We start from the raw sequence: 22,021 nt of genomic DNA, 5'->3' as shown, positions 1-22,021 counted from the left end.
AATTTATTTTCAGAAGTCAGCTTCATTAAAGTTAAAAATTGCTTGATATCTATGCGTAATCTGTTGAAAACTGTAATCAAACTAGAAAATAAGCCAACATTAGGTTCTCAATGGAAATAAAAGCTTTTCCAGTACATGCTGTTGAATAGATTAAAAAATAATAGTTTCCAAAAATGAGAAAATTGAAAATCAAATTCAAATTGACTTTGCAAAAAGTACTTTTTACAGCTCGAAGCTGAAATAAGACATAGCTGCCAAGCTTCATTGGTCATTCCCTATCAGGTTGCTATACCAAATCGAACCACGAAACCATGACGGTTATTGAGAGTATCAGGTCTCGATTAGATAACACCACCCGGTATAGTATAATACTACCTACTATGGATGTGTATTTTGAGCCCAGAATTTCATAACAACTCCAACCATTTTTTACGAACACCCTCACGCAAAGAGTAAGATGGCACAAATTCGTTATCATTTCCCGAGTGGTTTGCAGCAGACTAGCTTATCTTTTTATAATGGGCTATGATTAAAAAAAAAACATTCTAACTGAAAAGAATTCGAAACGTTCGACAACCGCACAGAACTGTGCACGCAACAACGGATTCGCTGGATTAAGTTTCGCCGGTTTCTAGAGTTTCCGAGCCACTCGCGATTCACCGGTCCGAATCCGGAACGTTCCGAGCAGATCTTGCAGTGCTTCATTCATAATTCAGCTGCAGTTGCGTTTGGAAGTGTTTTTTTTGTTCTGTCCCCGATGAAATTGCGCCGTAAAAGTTCTGGCTAAGAATTTTGTTAAAAAGTTTAAGTGTCCCAAGAGTGCCGAGTTTTGTCGCTGTGGAAATTACATCGTTTTCGCTGTAAAATTACGTGGAAAGAGAAAGCGAGAGAGAGTGTTTTCTTTCGACTCTCAGAAGTGCAACAAGAACGTCACGGTTGTGCCCATTTTGAGTGTGTCTGTGTGGTAATATTTTTTGTTATTTTCTTGGATTTCCCTTCGCGCAGCTGAGTGTTGTCCAAAGTGAGTGTGTTTTTCAGTGGAAAATCGTAAACTTCCGCAATTTTCCGTGGCCCCGTAAGAGGTACTTTGAAGCTTGTGGGGGAAAAGGTCACAAAAAAGTGAGTGGTCATAAAGTGGCCGTAACGACGACGATGGCCCCGCCGAGTGCGAATGAAGTCGTGGCCGGTGGCAAGGATGACCAAGTGGCCAACTTGGGGGACAAGCCGGTTCCGGTGCCAACGCCGCCGATCGTCCGGAATCTGATCCTGAGGTCCATGTGCGGCGTTTATCTGGTGGCGTTTCTGAGCTTTTACGCTCAGGCTGAAGGTGAGAAAAAGTGGATTAAGAGTGTTACGTGTATAAAAATGCAAGAATATCGATTAATGTGTGATCAGCCGGTAAAATGTCAAATTCGATGCACTGATTGTGTGAGTGTGTTTAGTCACTGCCTGTGAGGATGGGTTGTTTTGACTAGAGTTTGTTATTACTACTGGTTGCGCCGAGAAAGAGAGTGTAAGAAAGGGGAGAAGAGCGAGAGAAAATTACTCTCTGTTTGGTGAGAGCTGGTAGATAATGGCACGGAGGGAAAACGGAGAACATTTCAATGATAGAATCAAGTCTAAAATTATTGAAATGAATTTTTATTTCTGATAGATGTTCAGTAGAAAATAAATCAGTCCGTTGCATTTTTAATCAAAGTTAATGTCCCTCAACTCAACTAACCTAAGCAAAAAAAATGTATTAAATATTAAAATTTAAATTACAAGCCATGGTTTCAAAATTTAGATGAGAAAAGTGTTTTAAACTGCATTTAAAACATGTCCTGTTATTCTGCAATTTTTTTTCAAAATTTTTAAGTATTGACAAACATATTTTATTTTGGATTTTCGGTACTGTTCATCGGAATTTCACATAAACTTAATATATTTTTTAACGATCCCAAACATGCAAAATATGATTCAATCAGCAGAAAAAATCATTTTAAATTGTCTCTAGTTTTTGAGACTTTATTTTCATCACAATTTTCAACTTTTCTGAAAAAAAATATTGTTTTGCCCCCTAAATATTTGTTACGATTTTGGGGAAGTGAGAGGGGAATCCACATGAACTTTGAAAATTATTTATGTTTCAATATTGACGTAGCTTTTAATGTTCGTATAATTTTTTTGTGATAGCAAAGCACAACTCAATGATGCTCAAAATAATATTTATATTTACATCTTTTCCTGTGTAACTGTTCACATTTACCATGCAAAAACTTCCTATCAAGATTCTATAATATTTCACATGTATATTGCAACCTTTAAACTATATTTCAATCGAAATTCATCGTTGTTGGTATTTATAAATCAGAGACAACATTTAAAAAAAAATGTTTAGATTACTTAAGTCGTCCTTGAGTATTCCAACATTATTAAAATAGAAAAGAGAGTTAAAAAAATATATTATTTGAAAACATATCCCCTAAATGGAAAATTTGAAAACTTCTCGCAATTAAAAAAACATGAAGTACTGCTCTGTGCATGCTTTCCACTTCTGGTAATATTTGTTTCAACTTTCATTTTGAAAATATTATGAAATGAAATTCAAATTTGGCAAACATGTGCACTTATTTAAAAATATTAAAAGCTTCGAATATTTTCAAAAAAGTCACCTAAAAATGGATTTAACTTGGAAACGGTGCGCTTTATCAAAATTTTACTTAAGTACTTTTTGATTGCAAATTTGATTTTACATCGAAAAATGAAGTTGAAAAATGTTTGCGACCAATTTTTCGATTTTTTGAAAAAATCAGTGTTGATTCAAAAATTCATAACTCGCTCAAAGATTTTTTGCACAACCTGGAAATTTCTGAAAAGTTGGCATTTGATGTCCTCTAAAACATATCAAAAAATAAAAAAAATTAAAAATAGTGTTTTTTGCAAATCAAGTTTTAGTGACAAAAAGTTAAATAAAAAATCACCATTTTTTTTTACCCTGAATCATTTTTTTCAGTGTGGTTCATATCCATACCTACAACTTTGCCGAAGACACCAAATCGATCAAATAATTCTTTCAAAAGATACAGATTTTTGAATTTTCATACATCATTTTTGTATGGCCAGCTGCCAAATTTGTATGGAAAATTATATGGACAAACTAATGATGCAAAATGGCTTCTTTGGGCATTAAAGTTTCAGTCGGATTAAAAAATATAAAAAAAATCGATTGACCGAAATCTGAGAGAACTGCCCAAAAGCATAAATAATGAAATGAAAAGATGTTTTGAGCGGGTTTAAGTTAATTTAATTTTAATTTAAATTCAAATAAGAAATATTTGCTTTTCATGCTGGAAAATCTCTCAACATATTTTTAGAAGTCTAATTTTTCCTTTTTAACGAGCTGCAAATGATTGAATTGATAAAAATATAACGACAATCAACAATAGGTTGATTTTCAAAATAAAACAATATAATTTTTTTTAAATTCAAAGTATTTTAGAAGACGGTCTCATGTATTAAAGAAAACGAAAATATTACAGCCTTCAATAATAGTTTGCTTTAAAAGAATGCAAAAACTTAAAAAATATCACACCAATTAAGGATAGGTCTTTTTTGAAAATATTACAAATAGCTCAAACTATGTGTTTGAAGTTTAACTTTTTTATAGGAATTTAGATTTTTATTTTCAGAAATAAGACTTTTCTTTTTAAACTGCTCATGTTTGAAGAATGGGATAACTCACAATATTATTACAAAACAATATTTTTGAGGGAATGAAAAAACCTTCAAAAAATATTTGGAAGTTATGCTATTAATAAAAAAACAACAACTCATAATGAAATGTAAATAACTCACAAAAAATACGGATTTGTTTGTAGGAAAATAAATTCTACAAAAATATTTTAGAAGTTTGATTTCTCATGTGTATAAAAGTTTACAAAAATTTCCAAATTTTGTTTTGCTTTTTCCAAATTCAACCATTTGCCCTTTCAACCTTTTGTCCTTGTTCTGTAAGATCCCAAAAATTATGCATTCATAGGTAGAATCAAAACGGAAGCGTTTACCCTATGTTTCAGAGCAAATTCAATTTGATTTTTTTTCCAATGTTCTATAAAGCAGGAAAAGTAATTTCAATCAATAGGTCGTTTGCAGTTCCATCTTTCTAGTTGATACAAATTAAAAAAAAAGTTGGATTTTTCTGCTTTAAATTTAAGGTAAGTGCATTTTGCTGAAAATGGGTATAATTGCATCTTTATTGGTTGTACCTTGAAGGAGATGGATTTTAAGATTCTCTCAGACTAATCTCACCAAGACGCTTCAAAGACGGTTGTAATTTTGCAGATATACAACTATTTGCCATCATTATTGACTTCTTTGGGCTACAAGTGGTAAACAGTGGTTTTAATACTTTGACTTTAATATTTCGAAAATTAGACTTGAAGTTTAAAATAATGTATAAAAGTACTTTGATAAAAGTAAACAAGCAGTGACGTTTTCATACAAGATTGTAATGAAATTTAATGTTTGTTTCAAATCTGTCATAAATTGCAACTTGTGATTGATTTGCTGGATTAAAAACCACTTGACTCAGAAAAATGTGTCAAGAATGTGGTTTATTTGTGATTGTGATGGGTGTTGAGATCAATTCAGCATTTTGTCAACAAGAATCTTCTTCACTTTATTTTTCAATCAATCCCCCCACAAGAATGCGCGTAATCAAATCACTCAATCCCCCCTTCATTCGATTTTAGCCACAATCTCATTTACCTTCCGAACTCGACTCCATTAAATCATCCCATCTCGCTACTTTGGCTGGCTGGCGACATATCCCCACAAATTGGAATTAGATTATACAACACAACCACATCCGAACACACACATCAGAGCATCGATTCGGGGGACACGACTATAGCTGGTTAAAGGCAGTGGACCAAAACGCGTTCTAGCTTGTGATGAGTGAGTCGCGTGGGGGTGGATGGGTAACATATATCCTGCCATTGTTGACGAAGTTCGCGCTTTCACAAAGTTCCCAAAGCCTGAGTGTAATTAAATCAGCGATTTGGAGCCAACAATAGAGGATGGCACTGTGGAAATGCTTCCAACGTAACAAGATTACATGAGAAGCCATGTACAGTATGTAAAAAAAGTATTTACACCCCTCGGGCACTATGCACATTTTGTGATGAAACATGTAAACAATTTAATGTTGACATAAACCTAGTACTACGTTTTGTTCAGAAACTCATGCTGAACATTTTGCTGCAAAAAGCTCATGAAAAGATGTTTTCTATAAAAAGTTATATAACTAATACTATTACAAAAATAAAAAAGGTGCAAAAAAAGTTTGTACACCTTTCGAAAAATTAACATAAATAAAGTTATTTGTTGACAAATCACCATAAATCCAGTCTCCCAACTCCAAATAGGCATCCTTGACTGATTAAAAAAATAATTTGGATTGAATATAAAGTTTACTAATTACTTAGTATAAAAGTTTATATAACTCTGGAAATTCTATATAAAACTTATCTAAACTTAATTTTGCAAACTTTCAATTTAACTAAATGTCAATATATTGCCATAGAATTGCTAAATAAACATTTTGGAGTGGGTATAACACCGTTTTGGGGGTCTTTGTATCGCTAGAATAGATTTTTCGTTGGAATTTCGTACCAACCCGGAATTACGTCGTCGAAAAATCCGCCGGCATCCGAACCGGTCCACAATTCACAAGTTAACCTATGTGGCATCGGAAAGGGCATAAAATTTCCGATCTTTTGATACCCATACATCTAGGTTTTCTATAAAACCCACGTTTTTAAATACCTGGGCAAAAAGTAAGTTTGATCCACGAGAACAAAAATTACGAAATTCCATACATTTTTGGCAGGTTGATCAAACGAAACCATAACAACGTTTTTGCCTAGGTATTTAAAAACATGGGTTTTATAGAAAACCTAGATGTATGGGTATCAAAAGATCGGAAATTTTATGCCCTTTCCGATGCCACATAGGTTGACTTGTTAATTGTGGACCGGTTCGAATGCCGGCGGATTTTCCGACGACGTAATTCCGGGTTGGTACGAAATTCCAACGAAAATCTATTCTAGCGATACAAAGACCCCAAACGGTGTTATACCCACTCCAGAATGTTTATTTAGCAATTCTATGGTAATATATTGACATTTAGTTAAATTGAAAGTTTGCAAAATTAAGTTTAGATAAGTTTTATTTAGAATTTCCAGAGTTATATAAACTTTTATACTAAGTAATTAGTAAACTTTATATTCAATCCAAATTATTTTTTTAATCAGTCAAGGATGCCTATTTGGAGTTGGGAGACTGGATTAATGGTGATTTGTCAACAAATAACTTTATTTATGTTATTTTTTCGAAAGGTGTACAAACTTTTTTTGCACCTTTTTTATTTTTGTAATAGTATTTGTTATATAACTTTTTATAGAAAACATCTTTTCATGAGCTTTTTGCAGCAAAATGTTTGGCATGAGTTTCTGAACAAAACGTAGTACTAGGTTTATGTCAACATTAAATTGTTTACATGTTTCATCACAAAATGTGCATAGTGCCCAAGGGGTGTAAATACTTTTTTTACATACTGTAAACGTTTTTTTTTTACTGTGCCAGTGTCAAAGTGATACTCAATCGAAATGGTTCGTGCCATTTGTCAGACGATCGTAAATTGAAATTAGAAATCGATAATTCTCCTGAAAGCTTCTTCCACTTCTTGGTTGGTTTCATCGCAGGAAGAGCACCAATTTATGGCTGGGCCTGGTCCGAAAGGTGTTACCTAACTAGATTCTACCTTCCATGTACTTATCGATGGTGATGATGATGATGCTGATGATGATGGTGGTGAACTTGAAACCTTATGCTTCTCTGTATGTGTGTGAATGTGTGTTAGGGGGTCTAACGTAATTATTAGTGGCTCTTTTGTCGAGATGTAGAGTGTGTGTGTTCCCTGCTCCTCACACCACGAACGAGAACCGGCAAACGAAACCCAATCCGTTTTCACCCGAGCTGTGTTCCGGAACACTTGGTTCGGGTGTTCCGGATTGACCAAGACCAAGACAATAGATTTTGTTAGCGGATGGGCTTGAGGAGATGTTCAAGTTGGTTGGCTGCAGTTTTCAGTGGTCGAGCTGAATTTATTACACATTGTTCTGCTTGGGTATTTGGAAATATCAGAATTTGTTGTTGTTTTTTTTACAACCATAAATTGAGTCGGCAAAATCGGGAAGTATTAAAATGATCATTTTGACATTGCTCATTCTTTGCTCCTCCGGACTTAGAAAATCATTTTTGCTTGCCAAACTTCCAAAAAAACAAGCAGTTTTAAGTGATCATCCCTGCCAAGAGATAACATTCTTTACAAGTATCTCCACCCCTTGTTTCCACAAAATGCCGTTACTTTTCCACCAGATAAGCGGAGGTAACCTGAGGTCATTCTTCTTGCTCACCTGATTTTAGACTTCGTCGTCGTCGTCGTCGAAAACCAGCGGTCTGTTGTAAAAATAACTCATTTTTCCTAGCCACATGTATGTGTACCTACCGTGTACTGCATCCTTTTGGCACTGGCAAGAAAACCTGGTCCTGTGCTGTTTTGTCGGATCTCTTTCAACCGGCCATTAGCGTTAAAAGCATTTTCGGAAAAGGGCGAGCAACTTGGGTTGTGTGAGAGTCAGGGCAAAGGGAGATGGGACAGCCAAGGAAACGGTTTAATTTTGGACCTTCGTTCGGTTTGACGACGAGACCGACGTTGGTTACCGCTAGGAGCCTTTAGATTGTGGTTCGAGGGAGCAAATTTCGGATGACAACGATTTTTTGGGTTGTTGGTAAGGTAAAGGGACCTTTTAAAGACATACTACTTTAAGACTAATTGAACAATTATGTAGAATTCTTCAAATTCTTGCTAGAACTCAAATGTCCAATTTTCCAAAAAATATTGGCACACACACCAAAAGAAAGTGGGAAAACTCACTGTTAGCCACGTAGGGCTCTGGTTTTTGGTGGTTTTCTATAGCAGAGCAACATTCTCTTATTATGGTGACATTTCTTTTGATCCGATTCGCTTAAGTAACGAAAGCGAATGACTCAATTTGTTCTAGTGGTTTCACGTTTCACGACGTGACACGACTTTAGGGCTCTGACGATGGTGATGAGATACTTGCTGTCCTTTGTAAAATATTATTTGATATTGATTTATTTCTCTGTTCGAACTCAATTTAAGCATTTTCCAAATGAATTTATTTCTTATTTTGAAAATCAATTGAATACGTTTGCTCATAATTTTATTCACTAATTTGTTTTAGAATTGATTCTATGATTTGTTTTTATATAATTGTTTTCTAAACTATTCTTTATTATTGTTCATAAAACAATTCCTCTACTTGTCCTTAAATCTATACAATTCAAGAGTGTTATTTGAAAAGATCTTATAATCATATAAAACACAATTGCTTATAGGACTTAAAAAACTCAAAAATTGTGACTGATTTTTTTTTATTTCTTCTTATAAGTTTGTTTTTATTAATTTTATTTTGTGCTTCGTTGAAGGTATTATTGAGCAAAATTAATTGATTTGTTATGTTACTTGATCTTTAATTTTTTTACATTTCGCGTTTTTTTTTATTTGGCATATAATTTTTACTGGTAATAATTTATTAAATTTTATGTTTTATATAAATTTATCTCCATGACTATTATCTACTTTGTCCACCAAATTGTTCTTCAACTTGTCCTTTAATTGACACTTAATTTAGCTTTAACTAAATATTTTTTATTTTCATTAACGTGAAGACTTCCATCATTGTCATGCTTTTTCGTTCAAAGATATAAATTTTGCGTCGCTTTCAATATTTAGACAAAATTTCTTCAACAAGTTGTTTAGAATAGTGCCCTAAACATGCTGATTCCTTTTGGTAACGATTATTCCATTTGTTGTAAAGTTATGGAAATCGTCATTAATCAATGATTGCGAACTTGGGCGTCAATGATTGTTCCACAAAATTATATAAATTATGAAACAGATTTGATTTAGAGCAAAAAATCCTTCAGTTGCTTCAAGAAGGCAACAACCGGCACTTGCTGATTTATTTTGGTGCAGATATTCGTTGAATTGAAATTTTTTCAGAATATTTCATAGTGATGATCAATTTTCTTCGAAAATGATCAATGGCTTCACCTTAATATGTTTGTTCATTTATTTGTTGTTTGATTTGTTAATGTATTTGTGTTTTATTTGTTTATTATTTTTAATTTTGAAAAATTGTTTTTTTTCAATATTTTCTTCAAATTTTGCTTCCGTTTTCTTTTATTTGTTTTTTTTTACAATAATTATTTTTTTTTCTTGAATTGGTTCTTCAGTTTATTCTCAATTTTTATTTCGGTATTTATTTAAATTTTTCTTCATATTGTTCTTCTTTATTTTTCATTTATTCTTTCATCAATCAATTTTCCTTTCTGTTTTGTCATAAATATGTTCTTCAAATTTTGTTTTAATAGGTGCTTGAATTTGTTCTTTATTTTGTTCTTCAATGTGTTTTCAATTTGTTCTTAAATTTGTTCTTAAATTTGTTTTTTAATTTGTTCTTCAATATGTTCTTAAATTTGTTCTTAAATTTGTTCTTAAATTTGTTCTTCAATTTGTTATTCAATTTGTTCTTCAATTTGTTCTTCAATTTGTTCTTCAATTTGTTCTTCAATTTGTTCTTCAATTTGTTCTTTGATTTGCTCTTTAATTTGTTCTTTAATTTGTTCTTTAATTTGTTCTTTAATTTGTTCTTCAATTTGTTCTTTAATTTTGTCTTTAATTAGTTCTTTAATTTGTTCTTTGATTTGTTCTTTAATTTGTACTTTAATTTGTTCTTTAAATTGTTCTTTAATTTGTTCTTTAATTTGTTCTTTAATTTGTTCTTTAATTTGTTCTTTAATTTGTTCTTTAATTTGTTCTTTAATTTGTTCTTTAATTTGTTCTTTAATTTGTTCTTTAATTTGTTCTTTAATTTGTTCTTTAATTTGTTCTTTAATTTTTTCTTCAATTTTTTCTTCAATTTGTTCTTTAATTTGTTCTTCAATTCGCTGAGCTTCCGTGGCCTTGAGGTTACGGGTTTCGCCTTGTAAACGGAAGGTGATGGGTTCGATTCCTGTCTGGCTCGGCAAAGTCAGATCCCTTAAAAGAGTAAACATGCTCACTGGGAATACTGACCAGTAGGGGATGGGTTTCGACTAGCGGCGTGCTGGGTTACCAATCCAGAGGTCGTTAGTTCGATTCTCGTACCGGGATGATGAAGTTTTTTTTTTTTTAAATTTGTTCTCAATTTGTTTTTTCAAGTTGTCTCTCAATTTGTTCTTTAATTTCTGGAGTTTTTTTTAAAAAGGTCCAATAAACTAAATTTTCAGTTTTTGCTTTTTGAGTGTTTTTCAAGACCCCTGACTCAAGGCGGTTTCAAAAACACCCAAAAAGCAAAAACTGAAAATTTGGGTTATTGGACCTTTTCAAAAAAAAAAAAAAAACTCCAGATTTGTTCTTCAATTTGTTCATCAATATGTTCTTCAATTTATTTTTTTTATTGTTGATGAGGTGTTGGTAAATTTGCGTTTAAATTTTCATAAAAAGCTTTTTTATGAATTTTAAAATATGTTCATAAAGAAGACAATTGATTTTATTTTTCGTTTGTTCATGAATATATTTATGTTTTGGAGCGGCCGTGGCTGACTGGTTACGGTGTTCGCTTTGTAAGCGAATGGTCCTGGGTTCGATTCCCATCTGCTCCCAACGAGAAAGTATAGGAAATATAAATCTTGAAACTCTGAACATGAACGAAAAATCAAAGTCGCTCGAGTCGGGGTTCGATCCCCCGTCCTTTGGATTGGTAAGCAAAAATGCTAACCACTAGGCCATCGCGACTTGGTGAGCTATAACTGGAATTAGGAATACTGTTACTATCAACTATATACGCGCTGGGTCCTTGTCCATTTGACAAGGGTTCGGAAGTTCTAAATAACGTTTGAACCCGATTGGTGCAAACGTTCTTCAGGGCGGGGCTTGTCGATAAAGCTGAAGTACCTCGCGCTCGGCTAGCCAGCGTAGAAATGGGTCATCGAAGCTCGGCAGAGCTAACACCTTCCAAATGCCTATGCGAGTTATTTGCATGTATAGAATGTAGATCTAAAAAAAAAATACATGGAAACAACTCAATTTGTGAGAAGTGACCGCGTGGTCCCGTTTGGTTGGTTGCACACACACACACACATGAATATATTTATGTTTTTAATATGAATTTGTTCATGAAAGATTTTTCAGTTTGTTTATGATTTTGTTGTTGAATTCAAACTTTGTTCATATTTTTATCGTTTTGTTCATTATTTTGTTTTTAACTTTATGATTTTGTTCATGACTTTTCAATAAATTTATTGATGACTTTTTCATGATTTTGATGATAATTTGATGATTTTGGAAATGAATTTGTTGATGATTTTATTCAGGTATTTCTCCCGAACCGTCTTCGATTTTTGTGAAACTTTGTCCTAACAGGTAATTTGGTTTTCAATCACGCATCCAATGTAAATTTTGGTTAACGGTGACGTTGGGGTTGTACGAACCCATTATTTTTTTTCTAGAATTCAAGTTTTTAAATAAATTGAAGCTACATGAACAAACAAAGGTACATGACAAATTTACACTTAAAAATTTGTTTTTTTTTTTTTTTTTATTTCAGGACTCTACGGCAACTCGGGAATCCTCCCGGCGAACCGCATCCTCGCCAACGGAACCCTCCAGGAACGCCTGAACCTGCTCCAGCTGGCCCCGCTCGTCGGCCTGGACACCCAATCGGCGATCGACCTGTTCTGTCTGGTCGGTTGTGTGATCGCGTTCATGGGCCTGGTGTTCCCGCACCTCTGTCGCCTGGTCAGCTTCATATCGCTGTGGACGCTGTACTTTTCGCTGGTCCAGATCTCGCAGAGTTTCCGCCAGCAGTCGGACGAGATGTTGCTGGAGGCTGGGTTTTTGTGCATTTTGCTTGCGCCGGCGAAGTTGAGTGATCCGAGGGGACCGATCGAGGGGCTGGCGATGCTGTTGATGAAGTGGCTGCTGTTTCGGTACGTGTTTGCGTCGGGGTCGGTCAAGTTGGCCAGTGGATGTCCGATGTGGTGGGATTTGACCGGGTTGAAGAAGCACTTTGAGACGATGCCGCTGCCGACGTCTTACAGCTGGTACACGTTCCAGCAGCCGGACGGGATTCACAAGCTGAGTACGATCTACGTGTACGTCAGTGAGTTGGTTTGTTCCTGGTTGTTCTTTGCGCCGAACCAGCGAGTTCGGATGTTTTCGCTGTGGTGGCAGGTGTTTTTGCATTTGAATATCATTGGGAGTGGGAATTACGGGTTTTTGAGCTTGATCGTGATGACGCTGCTGTTGACGTTGGTTGACGATCGAGAGTTGGTTCGACCGGTGAAGGAGGAGTCCAAGGAGGATAAGACAGGTGCGATGACGGTGAAGGCGATCGCGGTCTTGATGACCCTGGGAACGTGGCTGGTGTTTGGAGTTGGATACAAAAATGGGGAGATGGTGTTCAAGCTGTTGTTCAACCGATCGCAGTACCTGAACATGATGCAGATGATGGTTCAGCTGGCTCCGCTGCTGGTGATGGGACTGATGGTGCAGAAGTTCCTTAAGGTCGTTACCAAGCAGACTGGCACTACCAATGTGGTGAGTATCGAACGTGATGATACCATGGGTATTTTATGACACGATCCTTCTCGATCTACAGGCTGACGGTATCCGAAAGCTAACGGAGAACTGGCAGCTGTTTCTACCAACCCTAGCTGCGTTCATAGTTCTGTTCACCTCGATCGTGCCGCACTTCCAGCTGACGCAGTCCACGGCGATCAGCTCGTCGATCTTCACCAAGCCGTACAACGGTCTTCACAACATGTTCGTGGTGAACCAGTACGGTCAACACCTGATCAAAATGCGCCCTAAACGGGTGGAGATCATCCTGGAGTACTCGGACGACCTGTCCGGACCGTGGAAGGAGTACGGCTTTCAGTACAAACCCTGGAATGAAGCCGGATCGATGCCGTACGCCTGGGTGTACTTCCCGCGGTTTGACTTCAAATTCTACGATGCGTCCGCGACCAAGCCAACCTCCCAGAAGTGGCTCTACCCGATGGTTCAACGCCTTCTGCAGAACAACCAAGCCGTCACCAAACTCTTCGATCAAAGCCACATCCCGCCGGGACCTCCCAAGTTCATCCGAGCTTCCCTGTACGAGTTCCGCTTCACGTCCTGGTTCGACGGCAACAGCACGACCTTTTGGACGCGTGAACGCCTCAACGACTACTTCCCGGCGTACTCCCTGGACGATGGCTTCCTCGAGACCAAGCTCGACGACGTCGGCATTCCGGAGAAACCAATCCCCTCGGAAGCGCTCAACCTCCCCGTCAAGCTGCTGCTCGATGCGGTCCGTAACTTTGTCGCCATCTTCGAGGGATCCTTCCTCGTGCTGGGCGTCCTGGCGGCCGCCATCGCCATGATCGTCACCCAAAAGCGGGACTAAAACTATGCTTGCGCACAAATTTGCACCTGATACCAGTGTACTTGTTAGTCAGTAGACCAGTATTGTCCACCAAACACACACACACTTCCTGTTTTCTTGCGATATTTTAATGGTTAATCAAAGAAAAAGACGTCAATTACCAAGTGACCGAACTGAAAAAAGACACAAAAAAGATACTACAATGTTGGAACAAACCCCATTGTTCGTTTGCCTTCGTTCCGAATGATAATATCAAGCCTCAAACTAATCGCTTTGTGGTTGAGTGGTTTGGTTTGCTTTCTTCTTCTTGTTTGAAGTGATGACCTCCGATACAGCAGTGCAGTCTCAAGTGGCAGCACGGAAGCGAAAAGGACACGACGTGTGACCACAAATTAATCCGGAATGACAATAGAAGAGGAGAGATGTCTGAACCTCCTTAAGGGCCGGTGTTTAATTGGAGATGCAGCAAGGTTCAGGGTAAAGGTTGTCCTCGAGGGTTGACAAAGTCTTGTTTGCGTTGAAATTGGTATCGCAAGGCGTGATTGTTAGGATAAATTTGCTTGGGAATCATTGCAGTTGTTGTTTTGTTTGATGTGGCGATCCGATTACAGTTTACCTGGAATCATTACTATGTTATCTTTGCTGCAGCATTGGTTTATAGCTTCTACAGAATTTTATTATTGCCTCAAATGTTTCGCAAAATAAGTTGTTGAAATTCTCGGCGAATTGAATGAACTTATGACAGAATTCTTAATCCGTCAAACATACAAAAATTCTTTATTCTACACAATTTATGTATGTAAGTAAGACTAAAATGGGGTCGCTGAACAAAAATTTGGTGTTGAACAGTAAAAAATAAAAATTACAAAAAATGATCATGATTCAATTATCCAAGGTCGGATACTTCGGGCTTCGGATAAACCAGGGTGACGAACCGGGAAAAAATGGTAAATTTTGGTTAAATTCAACAGATTTCTTATAAATATATTTAATATGTTTTTTTTATCTAAAAAAAATAAAAAATAAAAATTACAAAAAATGATCATGATTCAATTATCCAAGGTCGGATTACTTCGGGATTCGGATAAACCAGGGTGACAAACCGGGAAAAGTTTTTTTTAAATATATTTAACATGTTTTTTTTTCTATGTAACAATACTATTCGAACATGTTTTTAAAATTTGAAAATGAATGTTTTATAAGATGGGTAATTCTCTACCAACTCACACGAAATCGGGAAGGAACAGTTGCCCCGACCGATTTGCGTGAAACTTTGTCTTAAGAGGTAACTTTTGCCCCGTGATCACAAATTCGAGGTCCGTTTTTTGATATCTCGTGACGGAGGGGCGGTACGACACCTTCCATTTTTGAACATGCGGAAAAAGAAATATTTTTCAATAATTTGCAACCTGCAAACTTTTATGTGAAATTGAACTTCCGATTTGATGGCGGCGTACTCAGAATTCCGAAAAACGTATTTTTATCGAAAAAACACTAAAAAAGTTAAAAAAAAAACTCTCCTTCGTAACTCAACTGTAAACGAATTTGGAGCATGTGATTTTAAGAGAAATTTAATGTTCTTTTCTAATCTTTAAAAACCCAGAAGGGTTACTTTTCATTTAGAACATTTTTTTTTCATTTTAAAATTCGTGTTTTTTCTTTCTTTACAGGGTTATATTTAAGAGTGTAACAATGTTCTACAAAGTTGTAAAGCAGACGATTGAAAAAAATGATATACATACATAAAGGGTTTGCTTGTAAACATCACGAGTTATCGCAATTTTACGAAAGAAAAGTTATGTGTTTTGTTATGTGAGTGAGTGTGAGCTACACCCAAAATTCAGAATCGAGATAATCGTTCTTTCAAAATTTATTGAGGGCTCAGTGCCAAAATCGATAGAATAATGGTACCAACTCACACCATCATAACAAATGAGTTCATTCGTTAGTTGAATCAATAAATCTCCAACAAGTGTCATACATCGACTTCTGACTTCTCCATGGTCACCAAGCTGTGGTGGCCGAGGCAGCTAAGTCATTGGATTGGTTTGTCAAAGGTCTCTGGTTCGATTCCCGTTGTCGACACTTTTGGTTTTTTGTTTGACTGATGAACTTTTTTTGCAAATGAACCTCGAGAGAATAGTTCTATCGCCCATCTCGAGCTGTGTTCTCTGCGTCCGTGAATGGTACCACTATTCTCTCGACTCGAGACCATCATTCTCTCGGACTAGCGCTGCCAGTTTTGGGTGTATTATTCACTCGATATGTATTTGAAGCAAAAAGCTAATATGCCAACATTAGATGCACGATGGAATTGCATGCTTTTTCGCTTTTACACATTATTTTCATTGATGGAATAAAAAAAGTTTTTATTAAAATTCTATTTTGTTTTGAGTATTTAATAAAATGTTTGCATTTTAATTTTGTTATTTTTGTCTTTAAAAATGTCTGAAATATTTAGGATTTAAGATCATTTGATTTATTTTTCAAAAAAGAAATAAAAATCGCTCCCAAACACCTCTAAGAAAATCAACCAGTCGAAGTTTTTTTTGTGAATCCCATGATCAACCAAGGGAATGATGGAACGAGAGGAATAACAAATCCGCATAAATAATTTCAAGATTGTTCAGGTGTAAAGCGAAAACGTGATCAAAAAGTCAAGTGGAGGAATAAGGCTCTTAACTGCTTATTTAAATGTTGGTCTACAGGACGCCGCATTTTTTAATAATTTTCTGACGTACCATTGAATTTTGCAGCCCAAAACCAGTTATTGTAACGGAAAAATATTTTTTTTTTCAAATTTTCTTTTCTTGATTTGTGTGCACCTACGTCGAAGACCAAGATTGTTTACGTTTTGCTCTTTGGTCTGACAGTCTTGGTCTGACATATTTGGTCTGACATATTTGGTTTGACAGCTTTATCATGGATTTTGGTCAGGTCAAGGTAAGGGATAGGACACAGCACCTTCCTGTTATCAACACCTCATAAATTTGTTGACATCGTTTTGTTTACATGCATTGTTCAGCTACGAAAAAAGGCAGGTTAAATCTCGACGTGTGACGTAACACATGCAAGTGTATCAGGGGAAATATACCCTTTCTAATTTAACTACTATCTTCGTCATATGAAGAGTTAAAGCTCCAAAAATACTATTTAGGCTATAAATTTACCTGCAACAGCACCGCCTCAAGTAAGCACGCAAATTTATGCCATTCAATGGTCAAAAAGATCAAATTTAATGCACTTCTGATCATAATTTCTTTTTTGCGAGACCATTTCTCATCATTTTGGTGGCACACACATCCACACGCAAGATCAGAGGTTAACTGCTTAACTTGAAAAATAATCCCGAAACATGTAAATAATTAGCAAGCGCCTCTAAAAAAACAAACGCGCCAAGTCTTTTGACGTTTGACTTTTGCCGACCCATTCCAGTCGAAGGCTGAAGAAAACCGAGCGAGAAGCGAAGGCAAATAAAGAACAAAGGGTGGCCACCAGCACCATCAGCAGCGCCTGTTGGAGTGAGCCAGTGATGCCAGGAAACTTTCACTATAAATGCAACTTTTCGTGAGTGTTCGCTTAAAATTTCACCAATTTTGGCAGCACTAAGCAGACCCAAAAAAGCGCTGGAAGAAAAAAGAACTAAGCATAACTTTTAATAAAAGTGAAAATAATCATAAATGTTCACAAACAGATGCTCTACTCGTTGGTGTACATGGTTTTAGTAAATTTCGAGGAACACTCCATATTATCCAGCATCATTCAAACACGACCGCTTATTAGGCTTAAAATGGGTATATTTCCCCTAGTGAAATCGTTGTTCCGCCGAATAATCCAGATGGTCATTTTTAGATTTTCCTTTTACCGATCTTTCGTGTGCGAGAGAGGAGAGCCGTGTTCCCTTCCGATTTATTCTCTTGATGAACGTCAAAAGATTTCATTTCGATGAAGAATCTAAGGATTTTGACCACCCTACTGTATAATGTATACGATTTTTTTTTATTGACCCTTGATAAAAAAATCAGATTGCTGGCAAAGTCATATAAAACAAGTAAAATCACCAAACCCATATAATAATACAATTTGCTCTCTCTAATTTTCTTTCCTTCAAACTTTTAATTACATTTTAGATTCCATCCCGTCAAATGTTTAAGTTTTATTTTTGTGGGGGTAGTAAACATTTCCGCCGGCGTGCCTTCTAATCAGCAAAGTTATTAAAAGGATTACAGTATGTAAAAAAAGTATTTACACCCCTTGAGCACTATGCACATTTTGTGATGAAACATCGTCAGCTGTGTGCTATCTTGTGACATAGACCATTTTGTTCGAAAATGAGTTAATGATGACGTTTTGCTATACTTAACAAACACTACAAGATGCTTTAACCCGATTTTGGAAACTCGCTTCCGTTTCCCGGATATCGCAATACACACTTGTGACATAGACCAATTTATCATCAAAATGATTGTGCACACTTGTGACACGTCATAAATGTTGTTGGAAAATGTGGAGATTTTTTCTTGTTTTTCACAAATTTATGTACACACATACTTTCTAAAGGCAATGCAACCTTTTGTTTATAAAAATATACTGATTAAGTCGATTAAACCATTGATTGGAGCTTATTTTAGTTTGTATGTGAATTCTGTGCACACTTGTGACACGTAGTACAATTTTACTTTCGAAACACACTTGTGACACGTGCTTTTCAGATATTCGTTTACATTATTTACTGTATCTTTTAACTGATTTAACCAAATTAGTTGAAACTTGGAGCGTTTGTTAAGCGATAGTATACGAACCGATTGCTTCAAAAAGTTTGGCTCTATCATTCATAGTTTTAAAATTATTTACCAACAAACTTTAAAAATCGATTTTCTCCAAAAGTACTAAATGGTCGTTGTCACAAGATAGCACACAATTGACGACATGTAAAAAAATTAAAGTTTGACAGGAACCTAGTACTACGTTTTGTTTAGAAACTCATGCCAAACATTTTGCTCTAAAAAGCTCATGAAAAGATGATTTCTATTTAAAGTTATATAACAAATACTATTACGAAAATAAAAAAGGTGCAAAAAAAGAAAAGAAAAACCTAGATGTTTGGGTATCAAAAGATCGGAAATTTTATGCCCTTTCCGATGCCACATAGGTTGACTTGTGAATCGTGGACCGATTCAGATGGAGGTGGATTTTCCGACGACGTTATTCCGGGTTGGTACGAAATTCCAACGAAAAATCTATTCTATCGATACTAATACCCCCAAAACGGTGTTATACCCACTCCAAAATGTTTATTTAGCAATTCAATGGTAATATATTGACATTTAGTTGAATTAAAAGTTTGCAAAGTTAAGTTTAGATAAGTTTTATATAGAATTTCCAGAGTTATATAAACTTTTGTACTAAATAGTTAGTAAACTTTATATTCAATCCAAATTATTTTTTTAATCAGTCAAGGATGCCTATTTGGAGTTGGTAGACTGGATTTATGGTGATTTGTCAACAAATAACATTATTTATGTTAATTTTTCGAAAGGTGTACAAACTTTTTTTGCACCTTTTTTATTTTCGTAATAGCATTTGTTATATAACTTTTTATACAAATCATCTTTTCATGAGCTTTTTGTAGCAAAATATTTGGCATGAATTTCTGAACAAAACGTAGTACTAGGTTTATGTCAACATTAAATTGTTTACATGTTTCATCACAAAATGTGCATAGTGCCCAAGGGGTGTAAATACTTTTTTTACATACTGTACATTAGCCAACACGATTGTACTAGTTCGAGGGCTCGCTCCAACCCATATAAACAAATAAAAAAGTTGAATAATTAGACTGATACAGCTGTTCTATCGCTCTTCAGACAGTGAACTATCTGCTCGACTTGACTAATTCCGCACCAGCTCTGTTGAGGTAAATCTCTTTCCCAACGTCGTCCTGCAGAGACCACTTCGCAGGGGGCAGGTCAAGATCCTTCCCGTCTTCTCCTCAGTACGCAGTGTGGGGGTGACCAAGGAAGCGCATCAGATTATAGTGTGTGTGCGGGACCATCCGTCGTTGACCAGATTTTCCGCATCGCCGCAGATTAGCCGGACCATTATCCAATTTACACGGCATTCATCGTCGTCGGTTGCAATCTGCACACACACTCAAGAGTCCGAGCTTGAGATGTAATTGTCGTGTCGTGCAGGGGGGGTCGGAACAGGTTCTGCGGGTCACCTAATCTCTCATCGCCCTTATCCGGCCGTCCGTCCGAGCGAGAGAAAGGGGAGAGTGCTGGCAGATGCTTTTCCAGCTGTTTAGTAGGGGGAAGATGCTCGGATTGAGGGAGATAATGTGCTTCTTGGGAGAAAGGTGACCGACTGCTTAAGCAACGAGATGCTGATGGGCTAATTGTTTTGCATTTAGCTCTGCGGTTTTATGACATGAGGTATGAAGGTATGATGCGGAGGGATGAGATGCAGATTAAGCCACATGGACGGAAATTGATTGAGACGATTTGAAACCAATGCCACAGCAGATTTGTGGGAAGCAGCAAATTGATTTTCGATATCAAGTGTTCAATTATTTTTATGCTTCTAGTTTGAAGTTTAGACACAATTATCTGAAGTAAGAAGTAAGAAGTAAAGATATTTTTTCAATTAAGTCTAAGCCATGTTTCGACCAACATCTCTCAGCAATATAAAGATTGCACATCCTGGCGTTTATCCTTCATAAAACCTTCCTAAGTGAACTCATCCATTACTTCACCAAGGAAAAAGTTGTCGTCATACTAAAAAATGATTACCATTTCCCTGTCATCGCCGACACATCAACTTACGTCTCGCGACAGGGATGCTGTTGTCCCTCCTTCTTGTTGCAACCAACATGCTGCTAAGACGTTGCAACCTCTTCTCGTGGCAAGCGTTATTGATTATTATCCCCATGCTTTCCGAACAGCAATCAACTGCTCTTACACACTGTGCCTTGAGAGTGGCATCCCCTCCTCCCCTTTCCACCTTTCCATTAGATGACCCCCCCCCCCCTCCCAGACGCAACCCCGTGAAAGTGACAGCAAATTTATCGCAGAAATTACTTGAACGTAAATTTGCGATTATGCTGCAAAATGCACTTCCTGTTGCCGCAGTCTTAGGGCAGGGTGACATCGCGAGCTCAAGAGTGCATTTTTTTTGCTCAAACTCTGTTGGGAAAGTCGATGAGATGAAGATTTTAAAGGAGATTTTCAGCTGGATGAAACTATGAAAAGAAATTAGACAAATTCAACTAGAAGTGTGGAAAAAAATAATGAAAAAATGAAAATTAATAGATAACGGAATTAAAATCAAATATATTGCGAAATTCACAGAAACCTTTTTGTTCTAAAAAAGAGAAACGTAAAAAAAGTCACGATAAACCCAAGCCACGTGGGACCGAGATCGTTGAGGAGAGGGGGTGCCTCGCTACGCAGCGAGCAAGTCTCGTGAAATTTATCAAAGATAATAATGCACAGATTAGCATATTTTATGCTTCTCTGGGCAGCCAGAGCCCGGCCAGCGTGCTCTTCCACGGTTCAAGGTTTACATCTCCTTCTCTCCCCAAGGACGGTGCAGCTGAATCATGGTTGAAACTGTTAAAAGTGGAGGCACGTGGGCTGAGAAGTGCGTACACTGGAAGTAACGAATTAAGTCTACGGTATGAAGAAATGGTGCTTTCTTGTTTTAGTTAGAATTTAATGTTTTATAAAACATAAAATTTTATAATTTTTAAGTGATTTTAATCAACAACCAATTTCGCAATTTTCCACTAAAACCGGAAATGAATTTTATTTACATTTTTTAGTTGGTTTTAACTTTTCTCCATGACCAAACAAGCAATTTTGGGTCATTGGTTCACAAATACAAGGCATCATACAATGTCCAGTAATGGTACGTAAATATTCTAAAATCTGTAATTTTTGAAGGAATTTTCTGATCGATTTGTTGTTTTTGGCAAAGTTTTAGGTATTATTGAAAGAAAAAAAAGGCAATTTTTAATATTTTTTTCACCAATATCAATTTCTCAAAAATTTTATTATTAATTTTTTTGTATGTTTTAATATGTTTTAGAGGACTGGAATGTTTTTGTCTTCAGATTTTATTTTCAGTTTTCTGCATTTTTTGTTGCAATGGCTATTTTCGGAAGATTCAAAAAACATTTTGTGAGACATTAAGTGTAAATATTTGAAACGAAAAATGGAGCCGAGTCGTCCTCGACCGGCGACAACGTCCCGGATGTCACCAGCTGGTTCTGGTTGCTGGCCCAGCGCGTTTTGCAGAACGAGTTTATGCCGATCAGGTTCGCGTACGCGTCAATGTCCTGGCAGGTAAAGTTAGCGGCCATTTCCTGTTGATTCAGTGTACTCGTAATTAAATTAAGCAAGAATTTCAAAGCGTTGACTGCCTTACCTGCAGCGCGACCGGGATGTCGGTTCACAGAAAAAAAATAAGTTTCTGATCTT

At 36.3% G+C, this 22,021-nt stretch overlaps 1 protein-coding gene across 1 annotated transcript; it reads left to right on the top strand.

Annotated features, from left to right (window-relative positions):
• Positions 1 to 651: 651 nt before the first annotated feature.
• On the top strand, positions 652 to 13,756 carry LOC6044043 (lipase maturation factor 2). Its single transcript, XM_038255270.1, has 3 exons — positions 652 to 1,327; positions 11,721 to 12,712; positions 12,774 to 13,756. The coding sequence occupies exons 1-3, from the start codon at positions 1,153 to 1,155 to the stop codon at positions 13,560 to 13,562; spliced, it is 1,956 nt and encodes a 651-aa protein (XP_038111198.1). The 5' UTR covers positions 652 to 1,152; the 3' UTR covers positions 13,563 to 13,756.
• Positions 13,757 to 22,021: the final 8,265 nt, after the last annotated feature.

Source organism: Culex quinquefasciatus, chromosome 2 (genome assembly GCF_015732765.1).
Source record: "Culex quinquefasciatus strain JHB chromosome 2, VPISU_Cqui_1.0_pri_paternal, whole genome shotgun sequence".
NCBI classification, from domain to species: Eukaryota; Metazoa; Arthropoda; class Insecta; order Diptera; family Culicidae; genus Culex; species Culex quinquefasciatus.
Note: the sequence above shows the minus strand (reverse complement) of the source record. Positions and strands in the feature narration are given on the sequence as shown.

Excerpts from the sequence above, each read along its gene's own strand:
- LOC6044043 (XM_038255270.1), top strand. The coding sequence starts at position 1,153 with ATGGCCCCGCCGAGTGCGAATGAAGTCGTGGCCGGTGGCAAGGATGAC. Across the intron at positions 1,328-11,720 it reads CTTTTACGCTCAGGCTGAAG|GACTCTACGGCAACTCGGGA; the intron begins GTGAGAAAAAGT and ends TTTTTATTTCAG. Across the intron at positions 12,713-12,773 it reads AGACTGGCACTACCAATGTG|GCTGACGGTATCCGAAAGCT; the intron begins GTGAGTATCGAA and ends CTCGATCTACAG.